The sequence below is a fragment of the Accipiter gentilis genome, chromosome 7 (genome assembly GCF_929443795.1).
Source record: "Accipiter gentilis chromosome 7, bAccGen1.1, whole genome shotgun sequence".
In the NCBI taxonomy this organism is placed as follows: Eukaryota; Metazoa; Chordata; class Aves; order Accipitriformes; family Accipitridae; genus Astur; species Astur gentilis.
Window position 1 is genome coordinate 34,153,837 of NC_064886.1, and position 16,715 is coordinate 34,170,551.

General features: G+C 35.4%; 1 protein-coding gene across 2 annotated transcripts in view; it reads left to right on the top strand.

Moving 5' to 3' along the window:
• Positions 1-11,746, top strand: part of DYNC1LI2 (dynein cytoplasmic 1 light intermediate chain 2) — a 28,495-nt gene extending 16,749 nt beyond the window's left edge. The window contains exons 9-14 of one of the 2 annotated variants that reach the window (XR_007506673.1): positions 779-838; positions 1,574-1,615; positions 2,067-2,184; positions 3,208-3,324; positions 4,114-6,427; positions 8,732-8,833. Coding sequence is in view for 1 of the 2 variants with exons in the window: in XM_049805203.1 (XP_049661160.1) it covers positions 779-838; positions 1,574-1,615; positions 2,067-2,184; positions 3,208-3,324; positions 8,732-8,838 (444 nt within the window). In the remaining variant the exon portion in view is untranslated. Of the gene's footprint in view, positions 1-778; positions 839-1,573; positions 1,616-2,066; positions 2,185-3,207; positions 3,325-4,113; positions 6,428-8,731 lie in introns of both variants that reach the window. The other variant, XM_049805203.1, reaches the window with a different exon arrangement.
• The last annotated feature ends 4,969 nt before the right edge of the window (positions 11,747-16,715 follow it).

Sequence of the window (16,715 nt, forward strand, 5' to 3'; positions counted from 1 at the left end):
TTTACATATATACACACATGGCATTGAGGTTACCATGTAAAGGCAAATCTTGTAAAACAAGACGGTATATCACTATTGCATTATCATATTATTAATGACAGATTTTTTTCATGTAAGGCAAGAGCAGTAAATAATCCATATAAATTCTGTCTATTGCTAATTTTGTGAATATAGGCACACAGGAATAGGATATGTGTAAAATGTATAACATGGATAATTGCAGATGAAATTGTATTCTGGTCTGTATTGGAAAGCTTCTTTTACAACTTTTCGTACATGCTTAACGTTTCTAGCTCAAGCCCCAGTATCTGGAAAAGGGAAGAGATGTTTGAAGCTTTCATGTAAAGGAAAGGTTTAAAACCCTGTTGTGTGTAACTCAAGGCATCTATACGAAATAATCATTGCCTAATAGCAGTGTTATGACTGATAATGTTTTTGGGGGTGGGGATTTACGGAGTAAGGTAACCTCAGGTCTTTGAAGACATGCTGTGAGGTTAATATCTAAACTTAAAAAGATGAATGTGGTTACTTACCAAATACTCATCTTTATAGGAGAATACCCACAGGCTAGCATCAATGCTAGTCTACTCCATTCACTTACAATATTTTTTTTAATGACAACTTCATTAATGTTACTAATCTCTTAAATGTGAAAGAATGTTTTTTTTAAAAGAGGTAAAGATGTACCTCTTTTTCTTCCCTTTTGATCGCCAAAACATAGAAGCAGTTACAGTAATTTCAGTTTTTACTTGTAATAACAAAATATTTTGTTCAACAGTTAGTCCATGATAAAGAGCTGGCAGCAGAAGATGAACAAGTATTTCTTATGAAGCAGCAGGTAAGAATGGAAGAATGAAAATATGTCCTTACTAAATAAGATTTCACTTTAAGCTCTCTGTTGTTAATACCTTCAGTTTTTCATTCCTCATTTAAATCACTACATAGCCACTTTTCAGCTTTGCAAATTCAGATATAATTGTGAATTAAGACTTTTCTTTATTTTAACAAGTACAAGTAGAAAATATGCCCACTTATCTTGGCAAGTTGAAAGGAAAATATGCTGAGAACAGAAATAATTTACATCTCAAAAGAGAAGAACACGAAGATAATTTGACATTTCACAACATACATGTATTGATCTGTAAAGAATAGATACTTGTAAAACATAACATCTTAGTGTTGCAGTTTCCTTACTGCCACAGGCTTGAAAGACTTTAAGGTGTCAAATTTGGTTATGCTGTATCTTGTTACTTTCTTTACTACCTTATTGTTTCAAAAATCTAATAATACTTTCCTGTATAGTTGATTATAAATATCATAGAGGTTACAGACTTGGGTGTCTATGGGTCTGGTTTATAGTTCTGCAATGGCTGTGTAAGGCAAAGGACTGAAGTTTATTTACTCATTTTAACTCTGTCCTCTAGTGGTAAAGTCTGGAAGTATATTAATATCAGAGAGGAAGCCAGAAAAAAAAATTAACAAATAAATTACTGGTTAGTCAGCTTCACTGTGTTTTATTCCTTTATATGTTTTCTGAAATGTATTTAATATTCTTAATATGTTGTTTTTGCAGTCATTCCTTGCCAAACAGCCAGCAACGCCCACAAGAGCATCAGTAAGTAGATCCAAGAGAAGAGTAGGAGGTGTTTTGCTTCCTTCTAGGGAAGAGGGAATGATTCTAACCTGTAGAGGTTCATTTTGTAAATGTAAACGTAAAATACATAATCTCCCCAAACTGCAGAAAGTAAATGGAAAAAAAAAAGGGCAATATTTTAAAATGTTGCTTATAAATTACTTCATTCTAATTCACTGTGGAAACATAGAAATATCTGATGATTATTGAACTGTAAATTTCCTACAGTGATTCATCCTTTCTTTTAGTGGAGGCACATGCCCATAATAACTGGTGGTGTTCTGTTTGTTTGGATTTTTTTTCCCCAGTGTGCATACACTACAGTGCTAATATAAAGGTTTAAAAAGTAATTTGTATGTAATGTTACATTTGCTTTATGTAACTAATCCATTTAAGTTCTTCTCTGATTTGTGTGATTTGGACTTTTTCTAAGGAATCTCCTGCAAGAGGCCCTGCAGGATCCCCAAGAACTCAAGGCAGAGCTGGTCCCGCCAATGTACCCAGTGCCTCACCAATAACATCAGTTAAGAAACCAGATCCAAATATTAAAAGTATGAATAAACATTGTACCGTTTTTATCATGTGTTATTTCCCTCAAAAAAACAAATTCGTCTTCTGTACAAAGGTTTTGGAATTTATTCACTAGTGGTATCATTAGTTTAATAACAGAAATGAATTTATGACATAGCTTCAGATTTTTTTTTTTTTTTTTTTTTTGTCATTCATATAACTTGAAGTAGAGGTCTGTTACTGCCAAGCAGTCAGACAGAGTTCAAATACATTATTTCCTTAAGTTGCCTAAATACATTTGTTATGCATCAGTTGGATTATTAGAGTGGGGACTGCTTTAAACTACATCCGGTTTTATACTTCATATCGCTTATTCTGGAATCCACAATGAAACCTGTTCTACTAAACCCTCTCTAAGAATGTCATTTTCTGTAGTACATGAAGTAACTTGGAAATTACACCTTTTCCCCTCCCTCAGGCCTAAGATGGAGCTCCATGTTGTTGAGTGGTTTCTTTCTTCTCTGTGCATTAAGAAAGTCGGTAGGGCCAATATTTTTTTTAATTATGCACTGTGGTGCCATATCTCAGTTACAGTGGATAAAATACTCATGCAGTTCTGGATTATGTCTCATTGCTGTATATCCAAGTTCTGATTTATGAAAAGCAGTGTGGCATGAAAGACTGCACTAAAACATCTATGCAGTTTGTTAATGGACTTATAAATCATTGAATTGCACATCCATACTTAATACGTTGTTTCTTGGCTTCTACATTTAGAAAAAGGAAAAGCATACAAATATTTAGATTAAAATTTTGTGAACCCCTCCCCATTCCAGAAGAGCAGTAATGTGCTTTTAGTCGTCTCTAACTTTGCCAAAGAATGCAAAGGACTAGTGTCTTAAAACTGAGCAAGGAGAGACTCTCTCATACTTGAGGTTTATTTCCTTGATTGGCAAGAGAGTTATGGATGTAAAAAATAAATTCTATCATTTACCAGCAAGAACTATTCTGTGATATGTATATATTTGGGGTTTTTTTGTTTGGTTTTTTTTTTTTTTTTTTAGATAATGCTGCAAGTGAAGGTGTCTTGGCTAGTTTCTTTAACAGTCTCTTGAGCAAAAAGACTGGCTCTCCTGGGAGTCCTGGTGCTGGAGGAGTGCAAAGTACAGCCAAGAAATCAGGTACTGGACTTGTTATTGCAGGCTGTTTTGCATATTTTTAATATTTCATTTGGCCCACGTTGGTCTAACTGCATTTATCTTTTAAACTGGTCAATAAAGTGACAGACCTTGACAGATGACAGTGCCAAAATGTGCAGTCTTTAAAAAAGAACTAAACTACTGCAACTTCGCAACTCCAGGGCTTCTATTAAGCCTGTTATAACTTGATTCTTCGAGTGAAGTTATACTGCTGGGATGTAAATAAGATTTGAGTCTTGATCATATTCAGAAAGTGGTGATTTTATTTTTTTGCTTTAAAATTACTTCCTTTCTTGACATTTAACTGTTGCTTGAAGGAAATGCATTTTATTGGTTTGGACTGTAGTTCCCAGTCAAACTATTGAAATCTCTCCAGAGTTCAAGTTTAAATGAATTACTTCTTATGACAGCTTGAAGTTATTCTATCAGTAATTAGTATTTTATTGTGATCCAATGCAACTGATAACACTGATCAAGTGGATTCATTCTGTGTATGTGCCTATGACTGCATTGTATGAGATACTTGCTAATAAGTAATTGCACCAGTTTAGGTGAAAATAAAAGAAACCTGTCAGAATACTTGGTACCTGTACAAAACTCAGTGTTGTAAAACGCATGGTTGTTCCAGCTGATATTAGAAATTTACTGCTTTGATTATTTAACTGTTTCTTTTTGATACTGGTGTTCCCATCACACTTGCATTCAGGAGCTTTCCTTCCAGAATTATTTCACTACTAAATTATTGATCGATTGTTCTACTTCTGATCCCAGACTTGTTTTGAAACCATGTAAAATTTAATGGTGATGCCAAACCCACGGTTTCTGATGCTTGGAGGAGAGTGTAAAGCCCAGACGTTCTGAACTGGAAATGAAAAATACTTGATGCCAGCCACAGTGCTGATATTGCCAGTAAGAGAACCAGAGCAGTTGTTGGAGTGTGGGTATTTGAACTGAAACTATTCCTGAAGGGGGAAGTAAAGATTTTTATTTTTTTTTAATTGGAAAGGGTTTTACATGACATTACATGCTCTGAAAGCTCAAAAATGGCTAGAACTTCACTTATGGCAAGTCAGTATTTTATTGGGTGTTGGGTTTTTTGTTTGTTTTGTTTTAGCATGATGAATTCTGCAATTTATCTTTATTAACTTCATTTATTATGATGATAGCAATAAAATAATAATTTGTATTATTTATTACTTACATAATATTGTTGTATCTACATTATAAAAATATTTAATTAATTTTTTCTCAATCCAGAATGCCCTCTTCAGTTACACACTGAAAGGTCTCCCCTGCTTCAAGTGCAGCCTTGTGCTATTACTGACCACAATGCCAAATTAACTTTTTATAGAAATAGGACTAGATATAATTTTTAGGGGTTATTTCATTCATGGTCTTTATCTAAAGCAGAATCAGTTAGCAAGTTCCTGGGTAGTGATTAAAAACCAAACGAACTCTGAAATACAAGATGTAATGTCATCTCTCCAGGAAGCCTATATCAGTACTTAATTTCTTAGTTATTTTTTCTCTTGCACAGTCAGTATTTCTTAATCCCAGTACTATTTGTCTTGTTTGAGGGGAGACAGGGAGCAGTGTAGCCCCTTCGTCTTTGCAGCGGTCTTTTGCATATTTGAAAGCCACTACCCTTTTGCCTGTGACGTTTGTCTGGACTATAAAAATACACTTCTGTCAGCCTTTCCTCACAGGATGTGTTTTTATGGCTCTGATAATTCTTTCTGTTCTCCTTTGGGCTGTCTACACAGATGACCTGTTTCTTTTGGTGCTCAGAAGTGAATGTAGTATGTCAGACAAGGCTTTGTCTGCTCTAAGTAGGGATTACTTAATCTGTGTTATGTATTGTGCTTCTGTTTAGATGTCTCAGCGTGATGCTGGTTTTTTTCATCTATATGATATTGATCAGGATTTGTTATAACAATACAGCCAGTTTAATACAATTTCTGCCTCCTAGTAGGTGTTTTTCTAGTCTGTATCAAATTACCTTGGTATTTCAAAAGGTTGTACATTTGCTTAATTGTTGTTTTCCATTCCATTTTATACCACTTTGGTAATTTATTTAAATAACTTTTTACCTCCAATCCTGTTTTTCAAAATCCTTTGTAGTCCCTTCAAGCATGCTTGCCTACGTATCTGGTATCTTCAACAGTTGGACAGGGTAGGTTGCTGAATAAAAATATTGACCAGTACTATGGATAACTAATGGGTAATTTTATGAATTACAATACATTCATTTTTCTGCAATACCAAGATTGTTTTTTTTCTAGTTTATTTATATCAAGGTTATGTGAGATGTGATATCGACCACTTCTCCCTTCTCCACAGGACCTGTTATCCTATCATAGAAAGAAATTTGGTTGGCTTGACACAACTTGTTGGTAACAGATCTGTGTTGATTGTTGTGCTGGTAGGCTGTTTGTAAGCACCTAAAACATAATTGCAATTTCTGGAAAAAATACTAGAGTAAAAACTAACTAGTCTGTACTGGGCTTTACTCTTTCTTCTTTCAATCTTCTAGAACATCATGTTCCTTTCAGGAGTTTTCAAAGATAACAAATGGCTATGTGTACTTTTTTTTTTTTTTCCCTTGTGTCAGCATTAACTTCTAATTTAAATAGATTATTTCTCTCCTGAAACATCTAGAGACAGCAGTCATATATCCTTTCATAACTTTCTTGTTTTGTTAGACTAAATTAGACAAGTTCTCTTCTAGTCTTCTGTTAGAGGTTGAGCTCTGTTCTCCCTACTAGTTTCTTCTTCATTAGTTCCCATCATTGGCTTATCTTTTCTTGAACATGAGTGATTAGAATTGTATGCAGCACTCCAGATATATCTCATTGTAGTGCCTGGTACAGCAGTTCTCTTTCTTTGGTGGAAGTACTTCTCCTGAGTGATCTCAAGATTGCAGTTGGCTTTTATTGGCTGCATCAAGTTGGCAGCTCACGCTCATTCCTTGACTTTTGGAACAGAACAATCGGCTTTCACTCACAAGAGAATATGCCTGTTCCTTGTCAGCTGATGTGCTCACATCTTATGTTCAACCAATATAACATTAAACTTTCCTGAGAAGGTAAGGGCTCCTAACATTGGTATTTGAAAAGCTCTTGTTGAGTTTATAAGGCAGCTGGTGCTGGTGATAACAGAAGAGATTACTTGCTTTTTTTGTGGAAGAGTTGAGGAGAATATCTTGGAGAAAGTCTAATTTACAGCAGCATCCTCTGTGCGAGTAAATGTGCTAAAATGATCTTTGTAGGCATTTTAAATGTCTATCTAAACTGTTTAAAGAGCCCTAAGTTTTCAGGTTGACACTAAAAATATTTAGCTTTTAAGAGACCATCTGTTTCTCCCACAGCTATGAATATTCTGTGGTTGAAATGTTGAGATTCTGTCACAGGAGGAAGGAGACATTGTGGATCTCAACATATTGGTCAGCCTAATTGATTGACTGGTTTCTGCTATATTAACTCTTATTTGAGAGAACTCTCTCATCTGGGCAGATGCTGCAATGTCATGTCTACTTTTCATGCTGCATAATTCCTCACCCATCTTACTTGCCTTTATGTTTCTGGACTGTTTCTTCCATGTGTAGACCATGATATTTCAAAGAACTTCAATTGGTGGTTTCTGTGGTAGATTATATTTCTTTGCATGGACTTCTTCTAGACTCAAAAAGTTACTTCATTTATGTTCACAAGAAGATTCTTGCAAATTCTGAGATTTGCCTTTACCCTTCTATTCCTGTGCAAGAGATAAAGAACTAGGGTTCTCTGCTCACACTCTAATCTAGAAAGGAAAATACATATAATTGTATAGAACACATCTAATTGACTAGGGCCATTACTGTCCTTGACAATATTTTTGTAAGGAAACTGAAAGCAAGTATCAATTTAATTTATAATGGAGGGGAAATTTTTATTTTCTTAAAAACAGCTCCTTGTATTTCTTCTCCTTTGAAAGGTGCTCACCTATGATGGTGGTAAAGGGGAGTATGTAAACCTACATATCTTTGAATAGTTTGGCAATATTTTTCCTATGCAGTATGAGGGAGTTGCAGGAGACAGCTGCTTGGTATTATTTTGAAGGCTTAAGGATCCAGTTTATCTAGCATTAAAAAAAAGCCACAGTTTTTGTTTAGACCTACTTTTGTTTGAGCAAGAATTTTGTGTGGTTTTTATTGTTTTGGAGTTTAGGGGTTTTTAACTCCAAGGTACCATTAGTTTACATGTAAAGTGTTTTGTGTTATAAGCTATATTGCAGTTAATGTACTAATTTTTTAATTTTGTTTAAATACTCACGCTTTGAATAGATGCTATTAAGAGTACTGTGGCTTACGACTAGTGCTTAAACCTAAAACCTTTATAGTAACCTTTTAACTTGGTTATGTCTTTGTACTTTGGAAAAAAACACTTAAATCTCTAACAGTCAAATCTTGCCTTCTTAATGTTTTCAGCATGTACCCTGGAAAAAATCCACCTAATATTTCACACACATTTGAGTTGGAAAACAGATGCTTGTTAAATTCTTTGGCTATGTAAGGAAGCTGTACATGGTTATATAATCTACTTTTTGTCTAAAAATATAGCTTTTTAATCTTAAATGCTTGTATGCTCTAAGCATTAGAATATATTGTTCCAATTTTAGTGATTAATTTGTCTGTGGGTTTATAATTTTCAGAATGAGAGAATTAAACTGATGGTTCAGTTAAAGAATTGTTAAAAAGTTTTGAGTCTAATGTAAAAATGTAAGATACGCCTTTCCATGAAATTCTTCAGTGTGTCTGTTTCCAATTGAAGAAGTCCTTTGAAATGACTGCTCTGAGATATTACATGAATATGCAATTCATGTCCCCCTTTTTTAAGGGAAACATTGTCTGAAGACATAAAAGAGTTCTTCCTGCTAGTTGTTTAATATTAAAACACAGCAAGTTTAAGTGTGACCAAACAAATGCGATTTTTGTAGCAGGTGTCCTACATACCTTGGAAAACTTGTGGTTAAAATCTGGGTTTAAATAGAGTCCTTGCTATCAATACTAATAATGGAATTCTGTACAGTTGATTTTTATAGAAAATTCTAAATGTGGTTGTTCTTAAAATGTTAGTTGCTGTAAAATATATCACAGACGTTTTTGTGCTTTATGCTGCTGTATAATTCAGCATTTCATCTCTTTAAAGTGAATCAAACCTTAGTATTTATCAGTCCTTACACAGACGTTGCCTTGCATTGTGTCAGGCCCTGTGTTCTTGGGTAGGTGGCAAAATAATGAGAAATTGAAGAAATATTGTCATATAAAATTGATTTTATGAATACTTGTACGCATTGGTTAAAAAAATTCATTGAAATGAGATTGCTTTAACCTTGTCCTTTTTCTTTTTAGGACAAAAAACGGTTTTGACAAATGTTCAAGAGGAGTTGGATAGGATGACTCGCAAGCCAGACTCTATGGTAACAACAAACTCTCCTCCAACAGAGAACGAAGCTTGATAGCGCATAAAAAAAATGCATATGTAAATGACCAAATAACTATGTATATTGATCTGATAAGACCAGGAATTTTCTGCTATGGCAGATGCTATCAGTTTTCTTGGGGCAGGGGAAATGAGCTTACTACATCATTGCCTTGTCCCAGCAAAAAGTGCACATTCAGGAAGTTTGCATATAAAATCCCTCTGTATAAGATAACCATTTAGAGTTTATATAGGGCAATTCTTTTGGTTTTGGAGGTAAGCAGGTGCAGCTGCATTTCCTGTTGTGAAGAACACAGAGAAGCAAAATGGAGACTTCGTACTAAAATACTACTACTGACTGCACACAAGGCAAGAAAGAGAAATGAAATCCTCTTTCAGAGTTACTGGAATTGGCTACTTGTATGTTTGCAAATGCATTATATTCTTGGAAAGGTGGTGGTGGTGGTGGTGTAACAGAGCATTAATTAGGTGAAAGAAGCCTAGGTAGGGAATGGAGCCCTAAAAAGGGAAACAGATTTGGGGCAGTGAGAAACTAGAATGTTGGATTGACTGGAGAGGAGCAATGTTGTTAAATCCTGTGTTTCACATAGGGTAAATAATCACTGTTTTAAAAAAGACTACTTTACATTGGAGAATTCCAGGCCAAACACTAAGCATCATGGGAATTTATTCTTGTTATAAATCTTGTTTTAGTTTTTAAAAAAGTCTGAGAGTGTGGATGCCCTTTCTGGTGTAGCTGACAAAGGGAGAAACTATAAGTTGTTTAGATCCAAGTGCCTGGCACTGTGTGATGTGTCTTTAGAAGGTGCTTGAACTTATTGTGCACTGTAGTACAAACAGTCACTGTTTGGTTTTATTTTAAAATCAGTAGTTTGGCGATTTGTATTTAATTTTAAATCCTGTTTCCTGATAGCTTCTGCCTTTTTTTATGCCAAGAGGCTAGCCTATGAAGAATGGTGGGTGACGTATCATTTTCCCATAATGAAATGTGCTACAGAACACTCTCGGTATTTTTTTTTCTTACTTTTTGTAACTAAATATTAGCTACCAAGCTAAAATTGATTCCTGCCTTACACCTATGGAGGTTTTTTTAAAAAAAAACTTTCAAGGCCCTTAGTTCCAACCACATCTGCTGCAGGTGCAGCCAACTCCCAGTTCTTCTGAAAGTAACCTAAAAAGTATGAATGTGTACATGATGAACATACTCAATAACTTGTTTTGTATTTTCTTTAATGTAGCATTTCATTTGGAAAGATGGGTTGTGGTTGTCCCCGTTGCTCTAACGGAGCTCTGTCCATGGTCACATAAAACCATCATTCTGTAAAAACAAAAACTGCTATGGTTATTGAAATGGCACTTTGATTTTATATACGGTATGCTTGTTTTACATGTACACACTACCATAAATTAAAAATACCAAGCATATTCTGTGCTCTTAACGCTGAAGGGAAATACCACAATTTGAATTATGCAGAGTTTACTTTTTATTGATATGAACTTGTTGTACTAAATCTGATGTCTGGATATAACTTCCCTAATATATATTGTTACTTAAATATACAGAATTAGATTGACCACTAACACAGTACTGGATGTTAACTTCAAATCCTATGTTACATCAAGAGGCTGTTCTTGTACATCTGTCTAAACATTATCTAGAAAGCTAAGAGTATTTACTTGCCTCTTTGACAAACATTAACATGAGTATGTTATTTGTGCCAGTTTTTTTTGTTGAAAATACTATATTTTTCTCTTTTTTTACTTTTTTTTTTTTAATAAACGATATGACCTGAAGTTATACAGTTGTCTAGATAACAGTTAGACTAAGACTGTAGATGGATGATGGGTAATGTGGATGTACTTCCTGGTGTAATGGTTGCCAGTTGCAAGTTACCACACCAGAAGAAGTAATTACACACTGTCCACCTGACACTGAGAATTGAGATTGGAGACTAAAACATCAAAAACTCGACAGGAAAATTGAAAAAGTGTGTGATGATAATGGGATATAGCTTGAAAACCTCAGTCTGAAACTGCGTTTTTTTTCGTCATCTAACCTGATAAGCACTTTCTCTAGCAATATGGCTAAAACTTAAAATTGAAGTACTTTCCAGTTCTGTAAAAATGTTATGCTAAAATTGAACAAAACTGATAATGTATAACTTACTAGCTTTGCAGAAAGATGCTTCTGACAAAACAGAAACAGATTTCCGTTTTCTACTTGCAAGTGAATGCTCCTAGTTTATTGGAAGAAAGTTGTAAGTAATGTAGCACCCTGTGGTTGCCAAAGTCTGTCCACTTTGGTGAGCTGCATGGTTGTTCTTCTGGTGTCTTCAAGCATTGGAACCAAAGGCCAAATTGCAAACAGCCTTTACATTTTCAAGTGAAACTTCATTTTATTTGCAGATACACTTGTATGGTAGACTGTTTAAACTATTATATATTTATATGCATTATAGTGACTGCACCTACTGTTCATGTTTAAACTAAGAAAAAAAAAAGATGACAGCATTCAACTTGAAGCACCTAGAAAAGTTTAAAGATTGGCCCTCCATAAAAATGCTATGGTTATGCTGCTTGATTTTAAGTTTGCACTTTTTTTATTGGCATTTAAAAAACCTGTTTAAACTGAACAGAATTTCGTATTTTATTTAATTTAACTACGTTGAAAGTGACTGCTCTGTACATCATGAACTTAACAATATACGTGCTGTAAATGAAAGTTCACTGTCCTGTATACTAAGTTTATTGGTTTTTTTTTCCAACTTACAATTAGGACTACAAATGTATGAAACAAACCTTAGTCCAGTTGTATGGCTTTAACCAGGTGCAGTATGCAGTCATGTGGAATCTTGCTTTCTAGTGCTGGCAAAATGAGGACGTCTTTAATAACTGGCTTCAATAAACACGAATCCAGACTGCTTTATGCTGTGCTTTTTTGTTGTTTTTAAAATCCCCCTTCTAGAGCTGTTTCTATGGAAGCAGAATATTAGTGAGTTCTGTGAACAGGAGAACTAAGTTGGCTTGTACAGTTGTGTACAACTTAATGACAACTTCCTTCTTGGGAGTTCTTGTACCAGCCTTTGCTAATGCAACTCCTCTCCGGAGTTTAGAGCATGCACCTTGTGTAAGTAAAGCAAAATTGCTATAGCTAGGTTTGTAGAGAGAGGTGTGCTTTTGTGATAGGTTACACATAAACGGTTACATCCGCAGGACTGGTTTTGATGCAAAGTAATATATTTAAATGGGGAAACAGTTGTGTATTTTCTCAGGTTAAGATGTGTACCTTCTAATACATTTTGTGGAATACTGTATCAAAGCGGAGCACTGGTCCTAAATTTGCAGGATTAAAATCCAGGTTATGAGAAGTTGGAGGAGTAAACTACTTGAGTCATGCAAATGCCTCTTCTCTGCTGACAGCAAAGCTAGGTTTTGTTCCTTTGGTGGGTGTAACAAGTTCTTCCTAGTAAGCATAGAAAGTGTAGACTGATTTAATTAGGATTCAACTTGTTTACTTCATTGTTACTTTAACTGGATGCCTGTATATTCCCCTGCATAGACTGAAGTTCTAGTTGTTAATGTTTCTTGAGTCATCCTGCCTCTGAAATACAGATCAACTAAGCTTTTGGTTTCTAAAATACATAGTTTCTCTAGAAGTTAATCCTTATGAGGCCATGAAACAATTATCATATTAGAATTGCCATCATGCTTTATGTTTTAATGAGTTCATTAATGTAAAGAATTAATTTTAGTCCTTTTAAGATGGGATTTAGAAAATATTTTTTTAATATATGAAGAGAATTATCTATTATGTTAATTTGGGGGGAAACTAAATGAAGCCTTCATCTTCAGACATGCTGAAGTTGAAAGTGACTTTCTTTAGAAGGACCCTAACAGTGGGTTGAAGTGGAAGAATACCCTAGTAACTTACGTTTATTTTTCTGTGGTTCAACTGTAACTTGGGTTTTTTTTGAAAGCAAAATATCTCCAAATGAAAAAAAAAAAGGTTAATAAGGTTCTGGTGTGGAAAACATCTTGCTGGAGGCTCTAAGCTACTCTTACAAGATGAATCTTTCACTGCCTGTACTCTTCCAGATGGTGGTGTTAACCCCTCTGGCTTTTCAGCCATGCCAGGATTTTGTTAGGGAATGAACTTCTTAGATAAGAACCTTTGCTTGAATGAAGTCATCAATTCATGAGTCTTTGTAGTTCAAATACATACAAGGGAAAGGCTATAGATTATTGGGTTGTTATTGATAACCTAAACCAGACTCTAGTTATCTGGGTCTGTATGTAGACCTGCATGGAATATCTAAATTGAATATTTAGTACCAAAAGCAAAATTTTCTTGTTACTTGGTCTTTTTAAAAAAAACAAATAATATAGGATAGAGGCAGTTTAATTCCAAAAGCACAATTTTGCTGGAATTCAGTTTCCCCTTCAAGGAAGCATTGACATAAAACTTCTAGCCTGTTCTGCTACAGTCTTCATAATAATTAATTACTGCTACTTTGATCCACTCAGACTGTAGGGAGAAGATAATGTAAGCACAAATAATTAAGAAAGTCAGCAGTCTGAACTAATGCTTTGGGACACCACGTGGTTCTGAGACAAACATCTGAGGTTTCTGCAGACAAATCTAACTGTAGTTTATAAACAGACATTCTATGTAATGGGAGTTGCAGAAGTGCAGGTGAGGGCAGAATCTGATCTAGTATGCTTCCTGTTCTCTGTTAAAGTGAAATGAAGTAAGCTCTGACTTGTAGGTGTACATCAATGCCTCTTACCATTCAAATGCTTAAAAAAAGCTCAAGGAAGTTAATTTTCTCAAATGAACTGCTTTACAAGTGGTAGTATAAATGTGGTGTTAAAATGCTTCAAAATCATGCACGTCTCCCTAAATCTTAAGTATAGGGCACCTAATTCTGCTTTAAACTGGCTTAAAAAAAAAAAAAAAAAAAAAGTAGTATTAGCACCTTCGACTTTTTTTTGCCAAATACAGCAATGCATCTAAGAGCATGGTGCTGACACTGTTTAGAAATGACTGATGCAAAAGATTTGACTTGTCAGTGTAAGTTGATATGGACCACTGTTGCCCTCTGAAATAGCTACGTAATCGCTTTGGTTTGTGTTCTGGTATTCATAGTCAAAGACTTGGAGTTACTAGAGGGGTTATATTGAAACCACGCTAATAGTTACGTGCAAGAGGTCTGTAAGATAATGTTGTAAACAAGGGAAACAATTTTCTCTGTTGCCTTTGTTTGCAGACTTTCTGTGTGGCAGAATCAACATTGCTAGTTGTAACTTTTTATCTGAAGAAAAAGATCCTTGACTCCACTCTCCCTGACAATTAATTATAATTATGTTTTCCTGAAGGTTTCTGGAGATAAAATGTTCCAAGTCCAGAAGGTGGCAGACTTGGGATCAATGCCTATAGGTAATGCTGCTTAATGTGCCATTGCAAGATGCTATAGACATTGCTTGTGATGTTCCCTTAATAATTCTTGTTTGGCAGATTTTATTTTTTTTTATTTAGGCTAAATATCTTTCAAAGAGTAAATTGCTAATTTTTTCCCCAAACAAAAGCAGTTTCCTTCAGTTCTAAGAATTTTGTTAATATGGGTTAAGCTTTTTTCTTTCTATTTTTGAGTTGTCTTAATGAAGACACTCTCGTTCCTTTCTTTCAGAACAAAAGCTGAGATAGCAATGTCCAGCACTAAAAGAAAACAGTTGTATCTGTGTACAAGCAAGCTGAATTAGGTTGCACAAGCTGCCTTCTAAAGTGTTTGATTTTTCAGTATGACTGTTCACTAATGAAACTATTGGTACTTGTTTGTATTTAACAGTGTAGCTTTATGAATATAAAAATGTCATCCTTGTCTCAGAATTGCCAAATGCTTAAAAACAACAAAAAAAAATCCCTTCAGAATATGCCAGAAAGGTGGTTGCAACTAAGAGGTGCTAGGAGTAGTTTTGCATGAATATTTGCAAGAATGTGCAGTAAAATATGGAAGTTCTTCAGAAAAGGAAACATGCAATTGTAAATCTCTGGCACTCATCTTACCAGATTGACAGCATTCCAAAACCCAGGGACTTTCCTTTTAGAGAGGGAATGAAATCACAGCACTAGAATTGAGTTAATTGACAGAACAGAGCAAATAAGACCACTGAACAGGTAATGGATGGAGATGGCTACTGAGGCTTGGACGAGATCAACTTTACGTATTGTTCACTGGACTTACAGTCTGAGGAACTAGAGGACAGAGTACTGTATGACTTGCAGGTGTTGGCCCAAGTGACTGGCTACCATTTTTGTCTTGCCCTGTGTTGCCCATTTCCCTCTGTGAAAGAGCCCAGCCAAGTTTTTGGTCTGACACCAGCCTTTTGACTGTCCTGCAAGGCAATCTGAGCTGGTGATAAAAGCCCGAGCCAGGTACAGCAAATTCACAACATGGTCACAGTGCAAATGGGAATGGTGGGCACGTGTTGTGGGAGGGTGATATATACCTAGACAGAGGCCCAATAATTAAGGTATGTATCTGAACACAGACTTAACACGCATTCTGGTTGCAGAGCAAACTTGAATGTAGCGTTCAAGTTTAAATGACCATATTGATCATGTATGTCTTAAATGGTAGGATAAAGGTGGAGGTGAATGTTACTTGCTGTGATTGGATGATAAAAACATTGATAATAAATCACTAAGTACTATCAAATTCTCTTTTCCAGAGGAATCAAATGATAATCCATGAAGGACTTGGTATACTGCCTATGCTTTGGAGATTATTAGAAAGTGAAGATGTTCAAAATTTTCAGATGGTCTGAAAGACTTAAGTTACTGTGCCCATAGGCAGAGAGGGAGAAGTAGGAAAAAATTCCATTTTATTAAAGATCAGTCACTGACTGCACAGAAAATCTCTTAAATCCAAAACAAAGGCAAAAGGCTAGGGGGAGAGCTCTTGGTACTTCCAGACAAACCCAGAACTGGATTTATCTAGCTTAGGTGTGGAGGTCAGTAAGGAGAGTGCTGTAATCTCACTGTGTGACTCAACTCACAAATACTCAACAGCTGTCAGCTGACAATATCCTTTGGTAATAACTGTTAGTTCCTGTTGTAATGGGCTGGTTTTGAAACACGCAAGTGGTATATTAGCCTTTTATATATGTAAGAGATTGGGGTTACTGAATTAATACTGAAATTTGTGTATGTTATAAACCTGAACTGTTACACACAGGTTTATTTTCCTGGGAAAAGCATGCGTGCCCCAGAAAGGTACTGGATTGTCAGTAGGCAACTATAATTAGCAACTGTTTAACTAGCTGTATTAGGATGTTTTGACTGATACTTTGCAATGTTGTTTTGCTGGGCTGAGAAATTGCCAGTGAAATTGGCAGGATCTGAAATAATTCAAATTTAGCAAAAGCCTGTCAAAATCCCTCCAAGTCACCTGTTAGCTGAACAGAAGTATGACACAACTATTAAGAGAATGCTGTCATATTTAAAATATTTTTAGTCCGGTTTCCTCTGCTTTTGCATTTGTGCTCTGCCCTATTCTACCCCCTCCTCAAAAATAACTTAAATTATTTGGCCAACTTCAGTAACAAGAAAGATCTCGCAGATAGCTGACTTAATACCAGTTGCATGAAAATTAGTGGCTTGGTGGAGACGATAAATCCAAAGATTTCCTCTGCTTTAGGTAGGGATTGCCAAGTAAGTTTGGCTAGTTCATAGGCGAGACAGGCCAAACAAAAATCAGTCGGTCTGCACACATGGAACCTGGCATAGCACTTGCTTCCTTTTGCTCAAGCAGTAGTTCGAGGACATAAATAGGAGCTAAGCCTGCTGTGTGTGAAAAGGGACCCTCGGGAGGGTGCTGGGTCATTGGGCTCAGT